Source organism: Terrapene carolina, unplaced genomic scaffold (assembly GCF_002925995.2).
Source record: "Terrapene carolina triunguis isolate 2854851 unplaced genomic scaffold, T_m_triunguis-2.0 Scaffold120, whole genome shotgun sequence".
Classification (NCBI taxonomy): Eukaryota; Metazoa; Chordata; order Testudines; family Emydidae; genus Terrapene; species Terrapene triunguis.
This window is the reverse complement of record NW_020664471.1, coordinates 9,303,970-9,325,714: the sequence shown is the minus strand read 5'-3', so window position 1 is coordinate 9,325,714 and position 21,745 is coordinate 9,303,970. Positions and strand designations below refer to the sequence as shown.

The window sequence follows — 21,745 nt, the reverse complement described above, 5'->3', positions numbered from 1 at the left end:
CAATTATCTACTCTGACCACCTGTCTTCAAAACCATATTTGAAGCATCGAGCATCCTTCATTTTTCAAATTATTCAAGCATTACAATTCTCATAAAAATATACTAAAAGCATATTTTATTCTATGTTCAAGTAACTTCAAAACACTGAGCTGGTTTTGATCAATCTTTTAGAAGAGTTTACCTTTAGGTTTGAGATAAAACATGAAAAAAATTCAGCTGCAAAAGGTTGTATTTTAGGAAGTTAGGAGCAATTCCTTTCATGATTTTATTTGAATTAAATTATTCAACATCTCCCCCTGCATTATTTGTTCAGTTTATAAGCTGTGTGAACAACAGATGGGAGTTTCACAAAAGTTTTCAAATAACATCTTTTAATTTTCTGCTAGTCTCCCAGTTCAGCAAAACACATGCTTAAACCCATCCCCATTCACCAAGAACTTCAACATGTGCTTGGCTTTCATGTCAATGGATTTGAGCACTTGCTTAAAGTAAAACACATACTTACATGATTTGCTCAGTTGAGACCCTTGTACAGCTTATGGTTCCAATCTTGAAGTCCAATGGGACTATTCATTTGATTAAAGTTAAGCATGTGTGTAAATGTCTGCAGGCTATGGACCCAATGTATGCTCCTGACAGCCTTCTCATCTGTGTGGGGAGGTTGTCTGACACTTGCCAGTCAAAACCGAGAAGCATTGTTAAAGCAATATTAACATGTAAGTTTATATCCATATTAGCATCCACTTGGCATAGTTCCTGAATTGGGCCCATGGCTTTCCAAAATAATTTAAAATATTTTCCATAGTATATCAATGATGACTAAAAGATAATTTAGAAAAACATCTTAATGAAAAGGATATCTGAACAGATTAAAATGTCTACCTTATGAAGAGACAAGGTAGGTTTGGTAATATCTTTGACTGGACCAACTTCTGCTGGTGAAGGAGACAAGCTTTTGAGTTTATACAGAGCTTTTCTTCAGGTCTTCTCTGTGTAAACTCGAAACCTTGTCTCTTTCACCAATAAAAGATGGTCCACTCAAAAATATTAGCAAACCCACCTTCTCTCTAATATAAGGGACCAACATGGCTACACCACCACATTATGAAGGTAAACACTACAGTGTGTCTTGCCACGCAATCTGTACTGAGCAACTTCTCTGCACTGTCTGCACAGTTTTAATTACACTTTACAGCATGCAAGGGAAAGCTCCCACTTTTTAGAAGCATTAATTTTTGTGGGGAAGGGAATAAAAGATAAAATGAAGTTACATACCATCAAGTACTTTGGCAATTAATACAATGCCAGTCTTCCCCAGTATGAGCAATAAGATATATCTGAATTGTAAAATTTAATTCCAGCAGGATCACTATTGTAGGGCCCAATTCTGAGGTTCTCAGCACCTTGATCTCCTACTGCAGACAATGTTAGTCTAAATAATTAATCCGACACTTATGTGTGAAACATTTTTGGCTCTACTGTGCAAAAGCCTTTGTCTCAGCAAAGCTATTTTTATTATACACGGTGCTTGTTTAAGAACTGTTTCCCTACCTGTTTTTTTTTATAGGAGCTGAGCAAATAATTCAGTGAATAATGTAGCTGTTTTCCCCCCAATTCACAAACAGTTTACAATTTTTGCTGATGTATTAATTATGTTTATATACAATTTCTACAAAGAGTCCTTTGTAGATTGTTCCCAAGCAGTTCTTTGAAATATTTCATTATTGAGATGTGTTCCTTTGTTTTGACTGGACACATAGGTCACATGGTATTTTGTTGTTGTTGTTGTTGTTGTTGAACAGGACGGGCTTAATTCTTAAAGACTCCAGTTTCTTGTGAGAATTACAAGCTCAACTTTTGCTCTCTGCTAATATAACATTTGAGTGAAATCAACCCCTGTATAGAATGCCAGCACAATGTCTATGCATGATTAAAGTTCCACATAAACCAACGGGGGTCCCACTATTTCCCATAGGAGACTGTATCACAGTCAAATATACCTCATAGTGTCTTGGAACAACACTTGTTAGGTGTCTAGTTAGTTAACTCAAGTTACTTAGTGATCAGTTCATTCAAGTTATAACTGACCACAAACTCTAGTCTAGTTATTCTCCTTGAGAGAGGGGAAGTATTGAATAGTCTCTTTGGTGGAGAGATGGCCTGAGTAGAAGCAAAGGGGGAGGAAAACAGAGGACTGAGAGGATGTCAGTGGGAGCTATAGACAAATTTGTGAATCTCTTACACTGGGAAATGGCTTGGAGAGCGGGAAGAATACAATTCAGAAGTGTCATGGGAAAGATGGTATGGGCTGGGAATGGAAAGGGAGGGAAATCACCAGTAGAAGCAGGGAGTGAACAGCAGTGGCATAATTTACCTTATGCAAAGCTGGCCTTTATTGATGTTAACATTCCCCAGTCACATGACTCGTATCAGCAGGATGGTATATTTATTTACATTTCAGGAGGTCTGGTCTCCCTTAGTCTTGAAAATCTCTCTCTGTTGATGAAATCTATTTCCTCCAAATGCCTCATCTATTATTGTAAGAATAGTGTGTTCAAACATTCCGAAACTCAACTGAAATTCAAATTAGAATGATCCTCAGATTCTTTGAAGTATCTTTGGTAGAAATAAACTTTATTTGAATTTTTTTCATATATGTTCCTAACACATTATTTGTGTTAGTGTCAGAAGATGTGAAAGGCCGAAAACCCCACTACTTTAAATACTATGAGATTATGCCAACAATCTGCTAATGGAAAATTTGAAGACTGTAATCTAGATACTACCGACAATTTTCCTACAACACACTAACCAAATTTCTTGTCTTCTTAATCAACTGTTCAGTTAAACAATTTTTCCTGACAATTCTGTTCAAAAACCTTTTAGGCACAGATATTCCATAATTGCATGCAACTAATTACTACAATTGCACATAAAGCCATAGCAAATTCATATATAAGCCAGGTAAACATTTAACTGCTCATTTGTGCATATACATTTTTGGTTCTACTGTGCAACTAGACAGTATGATTTTTGTTATGCCTACTGTTGGTTTAATGACTTTGAATTAGGAACAATGGGCTAATTTCTCCCTGGTTTAACTCCTCTTATTTTAACAGAGTTACACCAACAATAACTTTCCCCCAAGAATTCAAATGTCATCCTTTGCTGAAAAAGAACCCTGAACTCAAGACGTGGCTGGTAAGTAATATAACTGAATTTCAAATATTTTATTTTAAATATAAACATTTATTTATTTATACATTTAAGTCTAAATATTGCGTTTTCTCTAAGGACTAAATCCTGGTCCCATTTAAGTTAACGGCAAAATTTACATTGACTTAAATGGGGTTAATGATTTGGAACATGCAATATTTTAAAAGAACTTTTTAAGGTTACAGGTGTTTTTAAGGTTTTAACCAGATACAATAATTGATATTCTATCAACAAAACTACTTATTCACAAATTAAGCTTTATTCTGCAGTCCTTGGGCAAAACTCCCAATGAAGTCAAGGAGGTGACACAAAGTACGAGAGAACCTTTATCTACCAGGTGAAAAGCAGACGACTGTTGTCTGCTCTGCTGGATGACAGAGAGAAATAAAGGGCTATGGGGATGAAGTATGGAAATTAGCACTGAATAGGACTAGTCTCAAACATCCTAATTAACAGTTTCAGAGAGTCTAGACAATCCACTCACCATCCAAACAGAACGTTTAAGATTAGAGTGCTTACATGCTGGTAGCAACCCCAGTCTGCAGAGGGATTCCATATCAGAAATCCCTAACAGTGAACACACAGTGGGGAAGGGAATAGTTTAGGGAGCAAGGATCTCATTATCAGCTTTCGCTGTCCTCCTACCTCATGGACAGCATTAGTTTTATAGGAGTTGATTTGAAGGGCAACATATCTGCCTCCTCTTCTTTTTGAACTCTACAAACATCAGCTTCATTTTACAGCATAAGAAACTGAAAATATGAACCGCAGGAGGATTCTCCTGTAATCTTATTTCTGTCAGAGTTAACGAAAACAGAGTTTTAATGAACAATTTGGGTATCTCTTTCTCTGCATACTGGACACTAACAACATTTTTATCTCAGTTATGTAAGCCACTGATATACCCTATTATCGTGTACTGTACAGAAACCCTAGTAAAGGATAACTCAGTAACCTATTGTTGTTTCTCTACTGCCATCTTCTGGCATGTACAAGGCAACACAGTATTTATGCTGTTTAATAATGGCACTACATTTGCCATGAAGATTCTGTTTGGGCAAACAGTGAGCTGGATATACCATTTACCTTTGATTTCTTGACAACATGCAAGTTAAAAGGAGAGCCCATTCAAATTTCATGCTTCTGAGGCGTCAATGAAACCCTCTAAGAAATATTTCAAAACACTGTGCATTGGTACCTTTTATGCAGCTTCATTTTGAACTGCAAATACTTAATACTGTTGTACAGCTCTCTTGATGAAAGTTAACCAACAGGCTTATTTAGCATACCTTGGTCTGGAAGCAGCAGTAAAGTTGTGTTAGATAGGGATGTTTCCGTGCTAATGCCAGAATTCTCTTTTCTGTCATTGTACAGTCTACATCATCATCTTGAAGGATGACATCTTTCTTTAAGACTTTCACCGCATATACTTCATCTTTACCTTTTAGCTCAGCTAGCATGACCTAGAATCAGTAGAAATCTTTGCTTATATACAGCACATATAATCACACAAATATATTATACATGACAAATGTAAACACAATAGAAAAAATGTGTATAGATTTGAAAAGTACAGAACAATTGAAAGGATAACTGCACTCACACGGCACTCTCAAGTTGTCTATTTTACATAGCTAAGTAGCTGAAGAAATTCACATTTTAAAATGGACACTTTTAGTAGAACTTTGAATATCAGCCACACCATGTATGCTTCATTCAGTTTAGTTAAGATTGCAGGCAGTTAACTCCTTGTTATCCAGTACCTTACAGTTTGCCTTCTATGCCCTACTGCTAAGATCTGGAAAATAGGGAAGGGGACAAAGCTAGAGCACAATGTGGGTTTAGTTCCCTTTTTGGAAAGTGCTGCAACAATTTTGTCATTCTATAGAACAATGCACATCACTGTGACAGCCTGAAAAGAGCACCCAAAATCAACACCTATTTGCGGGAAAAGTCCTGTCCCATTCAAACCTGAGTTTGGCTTGTCTGGGCGTGGTACAGAGGTACTCCGCAGAGACTGATTGGGGTAGTGAGGAATAAGGAGACAAAGAACTGCTCCAGAACTGGTACTGCAGGAACCCCTGTATATGCAGAGACCTCTTTATTATGGAGGAATCAAGAGTGGATCTGTGTAGCAGCAGATTCCCATGTTTCATCCCTACCTCTTAATCACCACAGAGCATAGCACACTGAAAAGAAAATTACTGTAGAACTGCATAGCTCCAGCTCCACACATTCCCTCCCACCCTCACTCGCTTTCAATAGTAGTCTACACTGTGAAAAAAACCCGTGGCAGCTGACCTGAGTCAGCTGACTTGGGCTCATCGTGAGGCTCAGATTGCGGGGCTATAAAATTGCAATATAGATGTTCGGGCTTGGATTGGAGCCCAGGCTCTGATACCCTTCCCCCTCACAGAGTCTGAGCTCTAGCCTGAGCCCAAATGTCTACATGGCAATTCTATAGCCCTGCAGCCCGAGCCCCATGAGCCTGAGTCAGCTGACCTGGGCACTGAGACTCGTAGACATATCCTCTGAGGATACCCAGAGTGAGCCCCCTGAGAATTAAAGCAATGAAGCATGCATGGTGTTTTCAGTCCTTCCACAGACTCCTGCTTCTTCCACTTACTGCCTCAGAGTGGAACTGCACCGGTTCTGCTGCCTAAGGGAAAAGATTTGTCAATTTGGAAATAATTATTCCTTGTTCTCACATGCCCTCATTATTATCTTCTTAGTGCTACTTCTGAACTCCAGATAAATATATGCAAGATATTCACAGTGAGGAAGATCAGACCAGTCAGTAAATTATTACTCGTTATTTTTATTCATAGAATCATAGAAGATTAGGGTTGGAAGAGACCTCAGGCGGTCATCTAGTCCAACCCCCTGCTCAAAGCAGGACCAACCCCAACTAAATCATCCCAGCCAGGGCTTTGTCAAACCGGGCCTTAAAAACCAATAAGGATGGAGATTCCACCACCTCCCTAGTGAAATAGTTTTTCCTAATATCCAACCTAGACCTCCTGCACTGCAACTTGAGACCATTGCTCCTTGTTCTGTCATCTGCCACCACTGAGAACAGCCTAGCTCCATCCTTTTTGGAATCCCCGTTCAGGTAGTTGAAGGCTGCTATCAAATCCCTCACTCTTCTCTTCTGCAGACTAAATAACTCCAGTTCCCTCAGCCTCTCCTCACAAATCATGTGCCCCAGCCCACATAATTCCATTAATTATTTCCCCTTTTCTCCCTCCCAAAAGTATGCTAAAATATTAACAGCTTAATTAGTGTGCACGCAAATCTGCATGCAGAAAAACCTGCATGCTCATTTTTCAAGCACTACCACCAGTGAAAGCAGCCAGTAGATCAACACCTGTGTAGGCATGTGATGGAATTTATACAAGCTTCACTCATGCCAAACTCATTTGGTCAACTCAAAGTCAAACTCAGCCAAAACCACAGAGTTTTGCAAGGTTTTCATCAAACCATTAATGGGCTCATGTTTGTTCAAAACATAGTCCAGGCTCACTGAAAGGTTTAAAACACTGAGTGAATCTTATCTGGGTTTCACATCAATAATGAAACCAAAATCAGGTGAGGTCTGCCTGGCTTTGGGGGAGGGGGGTTGTTATAAAATCTTAGCACAGCTCCAGCCTTCAAATCATTTTTGCTTTCTTTGTTGAGAAAACCGTGATTTTCCTATTGCTAGCATTGAGGAAATGCAACTATCGCAGAATGAACTGGATTATATGTTGGTCTCTTTCATCATCAATAAAACCATCAGGCTGCTGCAACTGAGCTAGAGGAGGGATGGAGACCAAACACAACTTAATTTTCACATGGCATGTGGAATTTTCAAGGCTGGAAGTTGGACAAATACAACCACCCATCATTTGACTTGCAAAGTGAGCAAATTTGAAGTGGAAATTATCTGAAGAGAGAACAAACACAGAATCCCCTAATGTCATTTCTACACTTCTGTTTCCTATCGGAATACACCCACTGTAGTTATTTTCCCTGTCAAGTAGTATTTATTCTACATTTAGTTAATACAATTTCAATGGTGAAATCTTGAAATCTAGAAATCTAGTTCAAAGCTCTTAGCCCTCATTTTTTATAATGATTTAAACAGTAAAGTAATTCTAGCTAATCAGCAGGATACATATTCATGAAAATGACTATTTTGAAAGCTGACTATCCCAATGAGTAAGATAAGAAAGAAACCCCTGTGGTGGGATCACGTTAGGCAACATTAACATTAGTACTGTGTACAGCAGAGTCAAAAATAATCCATCAAATCAGAGAAAGCCACCAACCTTGCCAAAACTGCCTTTCCCTAATACTTTAATGAAGTTGAACTCTTCAAGGCCCATTCGCTTGGTCTGGACTTGTTTGACTTCCCCGTTTTCACCATTCTCCCCAGGTTTATTAAGCTGATTGTCTGTTGACGTTGTTGCTGTCGCTCTGTGTTCTTCTCCTCGATTGTCAAATGACAAAGCTTTCCTAATGTTGTTTTCAAGCTCTTTGATTTCTGTGAAAAGGTGGGAACAACAGATTGACTTCTCTACAAACCCAGTCCATGCTATTGCAGGCGATTCCATCCCTCTTTTCATAAGAAATATACTGCTGAATCTCTTAGGTAAAGTTATTTAGTTATCTAAGGGCTTAGATAATGAAATTCATAAGCTACATTTTGGTACCACACAAATAATGTGATGCAGGGCATTCAATCTAAATAAATAGATCATACTGACACTTTCACTTCCAAGCGCTACAGGCCCCATTCTGCTTCCAGACACACCAGCATGAATAAGGAATGAACACTAACTCCTCTGAAGATTCAGGGTTCATGTGAACTCTCTCTTGTGGGTTCACAGTTTCACTTTGAAGTCAATGGAATATACTGGTGTAAAGGAGAGGAGAATCAGGCCCTTTCAAAGGTTTTTTTTTTTTTTAAAAACTACAATTCACAAATTTCCCATCAGATTTCCAGATCCCTGAAGGTGACTTTTTGTGGCTCACACTCCTTGTTTAATTTGAAGCAGATTGTCTATCCAGGCCGGTGTCCATTGTAACAGCACTATTACTCCTCATAGAGACTGACACTAAAGCAATATTTATTGGTATGGAAACAAAACAGGTATCTAACCCTGATCACACGGAGAGGTTGGTGCTGACTTTGACCTGTCTTCTTCTGAAGGTGTGGTTCCAGGAACTGGCTGCTGAGATTCTGCACCTGCAATTAGCTAAGAACATTCCCACAAAAGGATATTCAGTTGTGAGATCCTCTAACACAAAGAGTGCAAAAGAAGCAACTTCAAAAACAAAGTAACTTCACAAAGGGAAGGAATAAAGGGAACTGAGTACACTTCATCCTCGCTAAATTATCATCTCACTGCCTGTGTCAAAAGTTAGATTCCAATGCCTACAGTACAGGCTTTCACTTTAAAGATGAACTGAAATGCTCATCAAACGCACAGAAAGAAGTCTATGTAAGATTTCAATTCAGTAACATGTGAACTTAACAACTGCAAGCAAATATATTTGCAAACAAATTAGTCAACAAATATTAGTTCTTCCATTAGAGTCCAATCCCGCAGGGTGCTAAGTGTCCTCAGTGGCAGGTGTCATTGATGTCAGTAGGAGTTCATGCTGCTCAGTATTTTAGTTACCCCAAGACCAGAGTTCTCGGTGTTGCCTTTTCCCTGTAATAGCAATAACAGTCCACAGATCTGTGCCGAAATCTTAGTGATATCCTCAAAGATTTTAGTGATGCCCTAACTCTTAATGCTGGGTTTGGGCCTTAAAATGTCTTTCAATTCACAATTAAAACATACTAATATACAGAGGTTTTAAGCCTCTGTTTCTGTTCATGATATGGGATCTCAACCAGCTTTACAATTTATTTCTTACAAAAGCACATAAGTACATCTTTAAATCCCCTGTCCTCTCACTGGTATGTTTGTTGCTGGACTGTCTCATTTACAAGTGACTACTGTCAAGATTAGGTGTTTTCTCTGAAAAGCTACTTTATTATTGAAAAAAAAAAAACCAACCCGGGGAGCAGAAGGTTTTCTTTTCAAAACAGTAGTATTAGTATTACTGTAAGTACTAAAACAAACGAACTGGGTCAAATCAGCGGGACCATCACCGGGTATATCACACACACATTCACTGTTGCTAGCAGAATTCACAAAAGACTCAATCCCGCAAGCTGCTGAGTGCCATCACAGTCAATGGAAACTTCCTTAAATGTATATGGTGTGAATAACTACCTTCTTAGGTAAAGAGGTACTGCTAATTGAATGCCAGCATTTAGGAAACTGACATGGTATTCTAAAGGGGAGCAATGTTAGAATGTCAAAGTGTAAACAAATCACAGCATTTACTGAAATACTGCATGTAGTAACTTAGGGCCAGATTTGTAAAGGTACTTAGGAACCTAAAGATGCACATAGGTGCATAGTGGAATTTTCAAAAGTGCCTTAGCTCCTAACTCCAATTACATTTTAATTGCAGCATTAATGGGATTTAATTGCATATACATTTCAAAGCGAAAATTGACATACTAGAAACAAATCTTCCCTAACTGAGTTTTTGGAAAACCTGAGAATATTTTCTACCTGTAAAACATTCCACAGCGAGCCCAGTTCTTCTTTACATTACACCTTTGCACCCATAATGAATTCAAAAGACAATATGGCAAAATGGAATTTAATATTTAGAGGAAACCCAGTTAGACAAAACACTGAGGAAGTATAGCAGCGTACTATGTTTTACTAACCTTTAGCCAAATATTTTAATAGATTCCACCTAATATAACTTTAATGTTAAAAATGACATGTGGTCCGGGGAATAGGGGTGTGGACTTAGACCTAGTGTCTCTGCCACTGACTGCTGCACAACTTTGGGGAAGTTATTTTCCCTCTTTCCCCTCTGACACTTAGTCTAAATAGACTAAGTTCTCTGTCTCTTACTACCTATTTGCACACTGAGCACAACAGGGCCCTGATTTTGGTTGGGCTCTCTACATGCTCCCATAATAATACAAGTGTGGTTATATAATGATTTTAATTCATGCTTCAATAAGTTCCTTCAACAAAATGACAATTAAGGATGGAATTTTCAAAAGAGCCTAAGAAGTCCCACTGAAAGTGTTAGGCACTTCTGAAAATCCCACTCTAAGGCTAGGTCTACACTGGGGGGGATTGATTTAAGATACGCAAATTCAGCTACGCTAATTCGACGTATCCTTTTCGACTTACCCCGCTGTGAGGATGGTGGCAAATTGACCGCCGCAGCTCCCCCGTCGACGGCGCTTACTCCTCCTGACGAGGTGGGAGTACGCGCGTCGATTCGGGGATCGATTTATCCATCTAGATGAGACGCGATAAATCGATCCCCGAGAGATCGATTTCTACCCGCCGATCTGGGCGGGTAGTGTAGACTAGCCCTAAGACTCTTTCAGAACCAATTTTGTAAACAGAGCTGCTGTACACTTTTATCAGTGGCAGTGCTATCAAATATTAGCAAGCACTGCACACTAATTTTGTGCAATTACAGTACAGCAACTTTTCTTTATTTTCCTAAGATTTGTTATTCAATTAATTGCTTTCCAATTTTCCCATAACTTTTTGTTTGTTTTGCTTTAAACAGTTTTCTTAATATTTCAGGACAAATATGTAGTTGACCGTGAAAACAAAATTATGTCTAAAGCCAAGGGACTAACATATGTCAGGAGAACTGATTGTAAAGGTCACTCATTTCAAGAGGTGAGAGACCGCTGCCATCACCATGCAAATGCAGATAGATATGAGACCACATGGTGATCAGGGCCACATTGTAAATCCAAATTAACTCAGTTGAATTCAGGATACATTTTAGGTGGCCCGTGATTTTTATTCCAAGGAAAAGCAGATTAAAAAAGCAGATTAGCTTTGGAAATACCTGCTTGCAGCCAATTTCTTTTTATAAGAGAATGTTGCTGTTTCAGTGCATTTATCATCATTACAACAGTATCATAGGGTAGAGTCTAGCCTCTGGCAATCAAATGATCTCATGACAGTTTTCAACCAGATAAGCATATTTATATATTACTCATGTATTTCAGCGAGAGATCAAAGTAGTCACCTTGGCTTCTGAAAAGTCCAATTCCTCGTGCCAATCAAAATAAAACCCATCTTGACTGTTTAAGTTGTCTTCAGGTTTGCAAGACTCTACCATATCAAAACAGATTCCCCAAAGAATTTTACCAGGGAGGATGTATGCTAAAACTCCAGAGCCAAGTCCTTTTAGCCTTACTCACATGAATAGGCACATTGACTCCATTGGATTTCTTGAGTGAGTTAGGTGAGTAGGATTCAGCGCCAGCTGTTAATACTGATGTACATTCATTAATTTATTGCTCCTTTTATGTGAGATTTTTGGTTACCTTTTTCCTTCGTTGCCCACTATTAGTGATCTTATCTGGAGTGACTCCAAGATCTGCAAGTACTTTAGCTATTCCTCTAGCATCCACTCCGCAGTTTGGTGCTACGTTTGTTTCACAGCGTCTATGTACATTCATCTTGCAAACTGCAATGAAATGTGTGGTGGGGAAAAAAAGGTTTTCAGTAACTTAAATAGACATTTATTTTAAAATATCCATTTTATTTGATTTCAGTCAGATCTTTCAGGATCTAACATTTCTTTTAAAATAAAATTCTATTTCGGTAGAAAAGAATTTAGCTGAATTTGCAATGGCACTTAACACACTAACATAAAATTATGAGTCCACTTCATTATTCTTTAGAATAGAACAATAAAATATTAAATTTAACAGAAAATTGAAAATAATAGTTTTAGACATGCAACCTCAAGCTCCACGCATTTGGACACACACAATTCAGTTACTCTGGTAGTGGCCTGCGTAGGCTGAGCAACACGTTAAAGTGACTGGGCTAACCTCTACTTTCAGTTACACACATGATAATCCAGAATAACTCCTTTTACCTTCAGTAAAGTTACTCTGGATTTACACTGGTGTGACAGAGCTGTTTGGCCCATTTATCTCTCCTAGTTCTATACTGAATTTTACTCACTGCCTACTATCACTTCAGCATATCCAACAGGGTTTTTACCACCATCTCAGCCTAAGAGGTGCTTTTGAATATGTTATCCTGTATGTTTCAGTGCCTAGCACAATGGGGTCCTGATTCAGGACTAGGGCTCCTAGTCATTACAGTAATACAAATGATGACAATTAATTATTATTACTATTATTATTAAGACATTGATAAAAACCTTATCGAATATGCTGAGTTCATCATGGGTCAGTGAACAGTGCTACTCCTCAGGGCACTTCTCCTGCTCCTACTGAAGTCAATGGGAGCTGCATCAGGCCCCAGGACAGTGACAAGGCAGCCTTTACAACAACAGAGAAAACGAATAACCCTGCAAATCTCAGACATGTTCCAACTAGAAAAACATTTAGAGCTTTGAACTCAGCCTAATCCCGCTCCCATTGATTTCAAGGAGAGCGGAATTAGGCCTTAATCTAGCTCTTTCTAATAAACTGCTTACAGTAGTGTCTCTTCATCTGCTTTACTCAAGACTGTTATAATCCAGCATCACACTAACAAGCCATGTATTCATGTACCTAGTTTTAATTTTTATATGAGGCCAATCACATAATAAAATTATCTCCCCCTTTGGATAATTATCCTCTACACAAGATGCACCGATTCCCTCTCCCCCTCCCCCTTTCCCCACTACTGTCTCTGTAACTAGCATGTTAGCATGACCAGGGAAGTCATGTAGTTTCCTGGTTACTCAGAAAGAAAAAAAAATAGTAAAGAATGCAGACTTAATTAAAAATAAAGTGGATTGGATTTGTTGGAAGCCCACTGACATGTCTGAATAATTTAGCCTTCAGCGCCCTCTGGTGGAACACAATACAGAGCAGGCAAAATTACAAGTGGTGTCAGGCGCTAGATGGACAAGATTCTCTCACTTTAAAATTCAATTGGTCAAATTCCTCCCTGTATCAACAGAATTATACAAGGCATGAATTAAGCCCAGTTTACCACCCTATTTTCCTATTACGATTTTAACCAACATCTAGTCCAGTACCAGTTACACTGCACAGCAATCCTGTAGAAACAGGTGCTCTATGCGCTCTGTGTATTTAGCAGCAATCCTGAGCACTTCAGAAAGAAGGTAGCTTTGACGTTCCAATACACCCCCTACTCACAAGAATGGAGCAGAAAGGTATAGGAAGAAATCCCTATGGGCTTGTGTGTCTGTGATCCAAAACACAGCTGGTAGGTCAAACATTTGGCCTATGAGCCTTAACAGTGTGCCTTTAAGAGCGGAACTAGCTGAAATGAAACAAAGCAGAAAATTCTGTGCATTCTCAATATGTAAGGTTATTTAAACAGAGGGAGGAAGGGTAATAAGCAGTGTAAAACAAGATAAAAAAAGAACTTTTCTCAGGAATAAGCTTTTCATGGAGGAAGCCAGCAGAGCGTGCTTAAGCAGGCAAGTTTCTGGAAAGGTGAGCATTGATGGGCACTAGTTAAAAGAAAAACAGGAAGTGCTACTCTCCTGCTGAGAAGCAACCATTTCCAGTTGTTTGTGGATTTTAGATTTCATGCAGGTCATGGTGCATTTTTACAGGAAACAGTTTTATAAGGAAAGCATGAAGAGAGGAATGAAGATGCTATATGCTGAACCCTTATTTATACATGAGCACGATGATGATGATGATGTGGTGGTGGTAGTAGAGGAGGAGGAGAAGAACCCAGAATATAAGGAACTGAAACTTAATTGTTATAGAATGGAAAGGAGATGGTAGATTGACTACAGTTCTGATGGAGAAATGGCAAATACCAACAAGACCCAGATGAACTGAAAAGGGTGGTCTGAATTTCCCGCCAACAGAATTAAGGTGACATAGAAACATAGGGATGGCAATAATAGGAAAATAATAGTCTTAGTCCTGCCACTACCCATCATTCAATGCTCCAGGGGGAGGCTTAAGCCTCACAATGCTTCTTAGCGTGAAACACTCTGCCATGGGAGCAATTTCTCCAGCTGGTGATCACCTCATGCCCTGAAGCATGAGGACTGGCAGCTCCCTAATAATTTCATTTTTACCCAGTGTAACTGCAGAAGATATTTTTATTCGTAGACTGCAATGCCTTCTATATGTCACCTTTAGCTCCTGCTCTTTGGAAAATCAGGCAGTAAACTTAATCCTGTTTTTAAATTTACTAAGCTGAGTCTGTCAATTTATGGAAGATACAGTCTCTGTAATGTGAAAACAGTTTTAAATTTCATTAGTTATGAATTTTTATGAGTTTGGCATGAGCTTCAAGCCATAGTCCATTAAAAACCCACAACAGATGGTTTGATTCTCCATTGATCCCAAAACGCTATTACCCTGGAAGTATTTGAACAGACTTTACTTCCCCTTTCAGAACAACTATTTATCTGTCTCAGGGGAATCTAGTCCTTAAGGCTGCCTCATTACCAAATGGAAATGTACATCCTCCTTCAGCAGAAAAGAAGCCCTACGTTATCCAATCTAGCAGCCACAAGGAGATTTGAGGCCACCTCTTCCCTGCTAAATCACAAAACAGCCTGTGTCAAGGAGATTAAGGAAGAGCAGCCAGTTCATTTCAGGTGCATGATCTAGCTTGGACTTGGGATGGGAAATTGATGCACAGTCCAACGTCTGTGTTCCAAATACTGAATAAGGACACAATCAATCCCATTCTTTCAGAATTACCATGGGAGGGAGCAGGCTAGCCTCCACATAACATGGTGCAGCCAGATATACAAAACCTTTTTTCTTTCTTTTTTCTTGGCTTGGGATTCAAGTTTGGTCCTGAATGGACTTTACACAGGTAAAGCTCAGCCTTCATGAAGATATGAAAGCAAAAAATAGTGTATAATTTCCATCCTACAGGAATAAAAATACCCAAGAAAAATTGAAGGGATACAAACCTTCATGCTTCTGGGCATATGTCAACCTCTAACTAATCGGATTAGGAAGAAACATTCCCCGTGAGAAGGATATTCCATAACTACCCACTACAGGGTTTCTTGCACCTTCCTCTGAAGCATCTGGTGCCAGATGTTGTCAGAGGCAAGACAATGGACTAGATTCTGATCCATGATGGCAATTCCCATTATCTTATGCTGCCCCTTGCTTTTTACTATTATTCATATGCTGCCCCTTGCTTTTTACTATTAACTGTACCTGCTAGAAAACAGAATGACCTGGCAATAGTAACGTATTTTCTTGTTATGACAGGCAAGCACTTCCCAAACCAATGCACTGGCTGAGAAACATAGAAAGTCTCTAAAGTAGAGGTGGTTCTCCTTACCTTTGCATTGTAAACCTTGTCTCAAAAGACCCCAGAGCAATGAACCACAGTGGTCACAGAAGGTGGGCACTTTGTAATTATGAATGCTGAACTTGTGAGGCATGTTGACACTGAAGCGCTGGGAGCCCACTTGCTGAAAAAAGCGAAGCACAGCATATTGAAATCCCCTTTGTTTCTAATTATTCACTTTTATAGTCAATGTAAATTAGGGCCCTGATATGTTTTGAAAAGTACAGAGGTGAAACAAGATGAAATAGGTACATGTTGGTGTAATCATCCTTTTAAATGGGTTTATTTCCACACAGAGTGTTCCACCTCTTTTTTCTTTCTTTTTGTTTTGTTTTGTTTTTGTTCTTGGTGTTCAAAAGATCACAGATAATTGATGGTGCAAAGACTGCAGTCTGCTTCCAAGCATTCCTGGAAATAACAACTGCACCGCTATCAGCAGAGATCTCTCAGTGTGAAAGGCAAGGAAGTCGCTCCCAATTGTTTTGAGAGCAGGCATGGGAGGTGCTAGTACAGGAGAAAATGAAAGACGTCACAATCCACTTGCTTTTTTATATTCCACAGGTCTTTGGATTGGTAAGAAGAGAAAACAAGGTACTGTGTACAGGGAATCCACAGTACCATTAGCTACTGACTGAAGATCATCAATGAAAAGTTAAGGGTGCCCACTGCATAGCAAAAGATTTATTCCAATGCTTTTTCTCCCTCTTTCCTATTACTGCTGGCTTCTCTCCAGTGGGCTAGCACCCCTCTAAACAATGAGAGCATCATATCAGCAGTGCATCTAAGCTTCCACTAGTCTGGAGCCTGGGAACATAAATCTGCTCAAGTATCAGAGGGGTAGCCGTGTTAGTCTGTATCCACAAAAACAACGAGGAGGCCGGTGGCACCTTAAAAACTAACAGATTTATTTGGGCATAAGCTTTCGTGGGTAAAAGAAGTGGGTTTTATACCCACGAAAGGTTACACCCAATTAAATCTGCTCAGGAATTCAGATCTCCTTGTGGACACTGCTCAAAATCATTGTTAGCCAAAACACTGGTGTGGCAGGGCTACGTCATAACCCATGAAAGAGATCATGTACCGGAGTGAAAGCACGTCTGCTCCCCAGATCAGGGGACAGAATATTCACTGCAGAGGTTAAAGTGTTGTTCTAATCTGAAACACACTGCAAAAATGGCCCTGGAGAATGCCAGCAGCTGGTGTGTCAGTGACATCCACTTAGCATACAAGTAAAATTCGGTTAGCGTACAAGTAAAAATAAATAAATAAATAGAAGGTGGGGGAAGTGTTTCCCCCACCCATAAGTGCCAGGCCTGCAAACTCAGCCATTGGCAGACAGTATACTTTACAGCATCTTTTATGCTACTCCAAGTTATGTGGAGGGGTGGAAGCAAATCTGGCTGGCCTGGCCCATAATTGCAGAAGCACAAAAGTGGTTTAAAACCACCTCTACGCACCCTCTCTATTTCCCCAAATTGCAGGCTATGTCTTCACTGACAAAAATGGTTTGTCTTACCACGGAATAATCCATGCACATTAGCTGTCCTTCTGTAAAAACAGAATGGAGACAAGGCACTGCAGTTTTACTACAAGGTAAACTAGGGGATCTCATCTAATTACCTCACATTCACACTACAAGGCCATTGGCTCCATTTAGGATTGTACAGCAAGATAACTATCACGTGTTAGTTATCTCACTGTAAACATGCACCTTTGGTCAGTGCAGACAAAACCATACTGTGCATTTGTTAGCCACAGCTCAGGATCTGGGTCCATGTTTGGAGTGAGCTTTTTGTCTTCTTTAAAAATGTACATCCTTTGAGGTGGGAGTCCTGTGTTCTTTTATATTTAGAGCAGTGGTGAGTACTGTTGGTAGATATAAATAATAATATAATAATTTCCAAGCTTAGGAAGACAGTTTATTTCATTATCAGCAGACATCATTTGCTTAAATATCTGGTAACATATACTAGATAGATAGATAGATAATCCCTTTTATACTATGCACAACAAATTTCTCCATAGCTGTGAAGTAACTGTTAGAAAAGCTGTTAACTACACAGTAACTGGTATAACCTCTCCTGTGTTATTTTATAACTATGGGCATTATTCAATGGAGAATATTACATGTTTTGCTTTTCTTCCACATTTGGAAGCCCGGCATGCAGTTAGAGCAAGCCCCCTGTAAATAATTTATGTCACCTCTGGGCACTCTTTTATGTTAACATATGATACACAAGCAGAGACTTTATACTACTGATAGCTAATGAATCACCCACTTTAAATGCAATTGGGAGGGAAGGGGTCTGAACCTGCTCCCACTGCATTCAATGGCAAAACTTCCATTAACTTCAATGGAAGCAGGATGGAAACGAAAAAGAGCTTTGAGATGTCAGAGAATTTTGATTTTGTCTAACACTGGCTAGCCAGGAACAGACTGCTTTACAATTATTCCCAAGCAAATGGAGCTGTTATGGTGATTTGTCATTCAAGAGTAAATGTTATACTATGTGGAAACCGGAAGGGTGCAAACAAACTCCATACCTTTTTGTTGATGAAATGGAGGAGGCGGCAGTGACATGAATAGATAAAAAGATTTCTTTTTTATCTAGAGCATTTATTTTATAAATATTTACCTCGTCATGAGTTTCCTGTTTCTTTAAACCAGCACACTTAGTTATTATAAGCTCATGGCATCTCTTGTGGACTACACAAGTGCAAACTGTAAACAAAAAGGGGATGAAAGAATGAGTTTTCATGAAGACAGTTTTAAAAGTACAAGCTTGAAGTCAAAAGGCTAAGACACTGGATCTCTTCCCCTGGGATATGAAAGACATAGGCTAAAAAGGCCCAGATCCTCAAATTGTTGTTGGGAGCATTGTCGTAGTCATGTTGGTCCCAGTATTTGAGAGACACAAGGTGAGTGAGATAATATATTTTATTGGACCCAATTCTGTTGGCACTGCCGCTGGAACATTTTTAGTAGTGGGTGCACTGAAAGCCAGCCCCCTTACCCCCGTCCACCACCCCCAGCTGAGGCCGGGAACAAAGCCCTGGGTGTGGGGTGGCAACCGGGACCCCGGGCGTATGGGGCCAGCAGCCTGGGGAGACAGCCAGGACCCCGGGCGTGCGGGGGTGGCAGTGGGGAGCCGGTGGGTGCTGCAGCACTCCCCGCACCCATAGTTCCCGCGCCTATGTCTATTGGTGAAAGAGACAAGTTTTCGAACTATATAGAGTTCTTTTGCAGATCTGGGTTGACTTGAAGATGATCTTGGTGTAGGTTGAAAGCTTGTCTCTTTCACCAACAGCACTTGGTCCAATAAAAAAGATATTACATCACCGGTCTTGTTACTTCCGGATCGAAAAAGGTATTTAGGCTTCCATCAGTGTTACTTAGGGACCCTAAATACCTTTGAGGATCTGGGCCAAAGTGACTTGTGATTTTGGGTGTACAATTTAAAACACCTTAAAGGGTCCTGACTTTCAGAAGGTGTATTCTTTGCACTTTCTGAAGATCAGGCCCCTTTAAGGGACTCTCAGGATGGGCAACCAAAATCCAAGGCACCCAAAATTATAAACCATCTTTAAAACTCTCAGTCATAGCTTAGTTCTGTCACTAGATAGCAGCTTATATAAAACACTCGTTATTTGTTTAGCACAGTCAATGGGATCAGCACTATGTAAGACATGAAGATAGAAACAGACCCTGCTTAAAGAGCTTTCAGGCTAAAAGAAACACAAAGGCACATGGGATTCACTGTAAAATCAGAAAAAGGAAGAAGTGAAGTTATTTATTTATTATTATTATTACTACTAATAATAAATGAAGATTTCCCATTGTTTCAGCAGGCAAAAGTGCTTTGTCAATATCCAGTGTCAGTCACATTTGAAAAAAATAAACAGACACAGTAGACAAATATCTGCAGACACAGCAGATGGGATAACAATTACAACGTTATCAATCCATTGTTCTCAAGATGATGAAAAATTGTCCTCCATGAAAGAAAGACTGGCTACTTTTGATAACAAGACACTGAACTAGATGGACTACTGGTGTATTCCCAGAGGTGAAAGTAAGCCGGTACGCCCCGGTACAGCGTAGCAGTAAGAGCCAGTGTGCCGTACCAGGGCGGCCCGGCTTCCCGGGCGGCAATTTAAAGGGCCTGGGGCTCCCAGCAGCAGCTGGAGCCCCAGGCCCTTTAAATTGCCGCCAGAGCCCTGCTGCTGGAGTCCTGGGATAGCGGCAGCGGGGCTCCGGGGGTTATTTAAAGGGCCAGGGCTTCCGCTGCCTCTACTGCCCTGGGCCCTTTAAATAGCCCCCGGAGCCCTGCTGCCAGAGCCCTGGGGTAGCAGTGGCAGCTGGGGGCTCCAGCAGCGGTTTAAAGGGCCCGGGGTGGTAGCGGCGGCTGGCTCTGACTCCTCCCATCCCCGCCCCTTCCGCCCAAGGCCCCGCCCCTTCCGGGGGCCAGAGCCGGTCCCAACCCAGTCCCTATTTTTACTTTCACCCCTGTGTATTCCATTATAGCAATTCTTATTTTCTTATGTAAAAAAGTGTCTTAAAGTTTTTGTTACGATGAGAAAAACTAATCTTTTCAACTCTCTCATAACTGAAAAATAACAATGCATCTTGCTCAAACTTTCCAAAAATATAATCTTTGGCAGAGACCAAACCAGGAAAAATTTCATCCCCCAACGTGACTGTTTTGAAAAGTTATGAGCATAGGAAATTAGAGGTAAAAATGGAAACACTTACTCAGTCTTAACTATAACATTTGCTACCGGTGACATCTATAATTATCTAATCTAATTAATTACAGTATTTTGCCATTAGCACCTCTCATCCAAGGTTCACAAATGCTTAACAACATGGGATAAAGCTTCCACTTTTTCAAGAGCAAAAAAGTGAGAAACAGAGAGGCCAACATTTCCAGAAGTGTCCACTGTGACAATATGGGAAATCTGTCCATGTATAGCTTTTGAATTCTGCTTGCTATTGGGGACTTTCTCTGTGTATCTGTGTCAGACTGCAATCTCCATTTTGAACATGGGGATTGTTTGTCTTTTCTGATGTCTTTTGCCTCCACACTGAGCTAAAACTCACAGGAGGTGACAGCTGGGCCATGAGGTTCAACTTAGTCAATACCAAGGACGTGTGCCAAGGATGCCAAAGAAAGAGATGGTGGTTGAAGCCTACCCAGAATCACGGCAGCTTAAAAGCACATAGGCCCAGTGGGAAGGACCCAAACACTCCAGTCTGCTCAGTGTCCAACAGGGGGAGCTTTACCAGGGCTGCAACACCCACTAATTTTCGATGGCCAGCGTGAGAGGTCTGATTTTCAGAGATGCTAAGTATACACTGCTCCTAGTCACTTCAACTGAACCACCCCTAGTTAATGGACACTTTTGAAAATATGTCTAAGAGACTTGTTCTCAGTCACAAGTCAGTAACTGATTCTGTTATAAAACCTACGTATTCTGATTCACAGTCTTGTGCTCCAACCCTGCTCTTATATATACACACTACGTCTGATGAGTAGTGCATAACTCTGCTTATTTATACATAACAGCAATAATATATTAGTATCTATTCTAGTTTCTCTCTGTAGATTTTCTCTTACCTTGACATTGGTATCCCTGTTTTCCTATTACACCCCTGTAGATAAGAACATACATAAAGTATTTTAGAAAGTGTAAAATACATAGATAAAAAAGTCACACTATGCTGTTTTCTTCTTCTATTGGCCAGGTTCATGATTCACTAGAACATTTTCCTGTAACCCACAGCCTGTATGCTTCATCATTGGACTAGTTTTCACATCATCCTCTTAATATGGGAGAAAGGTACATCACATGACTGGGGGGAGGGGGTGAATGCACCATCTGGATCATGTACTTGGTGCATTCCTACTTACTCATGGACAGTTCTCAGTCTACTAAACAGATGGAGTCCTAATAAACTGAAACTTGCTTTTGCTGATATTTCTCTTTTGTTTCTGAACTGTTGCTTGATTAGAATTTCTCTTTCCATGCCCAAAATTGACAGTGTATACAAAATGTATATGTTGTCCGTCTTTTATAATGCTGCATTTATTCTGCAACTATTTTTGGCATAACTAGATTTATTTAAACCTAAACCCATGATGTGCACAGTGTGA

At 39.9% G+C, this 21,745-nt stretch overlaps 1 protein-coding gene across 1 annotated transcript in view; it reads right to left on the bottom strand.

Annotated features, from left to right (window-relative positions):
* The window catches only part of PRKCE (protein kinase C epsilon), a 431,438-nt gene that overhangs the window by 89,825 nt on the left and 319,868 nt on the right, over positions 1-21,745 (bottom strand). The window contains exons 4-11 of the mRNA XM_029911742.1: positions 21,209-21,243; positions 18,227-18,312; positions 15,582-15,714; positions 11,642-11,784; positions 8,883-8,915; positions 8,360-8,456; positions 7,527-7,741; positions 4,506-4,679 (exon numbers count right to left, since the gene is read on the bottom strand). Of these exons, the coding sequence (XP_029767602.1) occupies positions 4,506-4,679; positions 7,527-7,741; positions 8,360-8,456; positions 8,883-8,915; positions 11,642-11,784; positions 15,582-15,714; positions 18,227-18,312; positions 21,209-21,243 (916 nt within the window). The remainder of the gene's footprint in view (positions 1-4,505; positions 4,680-7,526; positions 7,742-8,359; positions 8,457-8,882; positions 8,916-11,641; positions 11,785-15,581; positions 15,715-18,226; positions 18,313-21,208; positions 21,244-21,745) is intronic.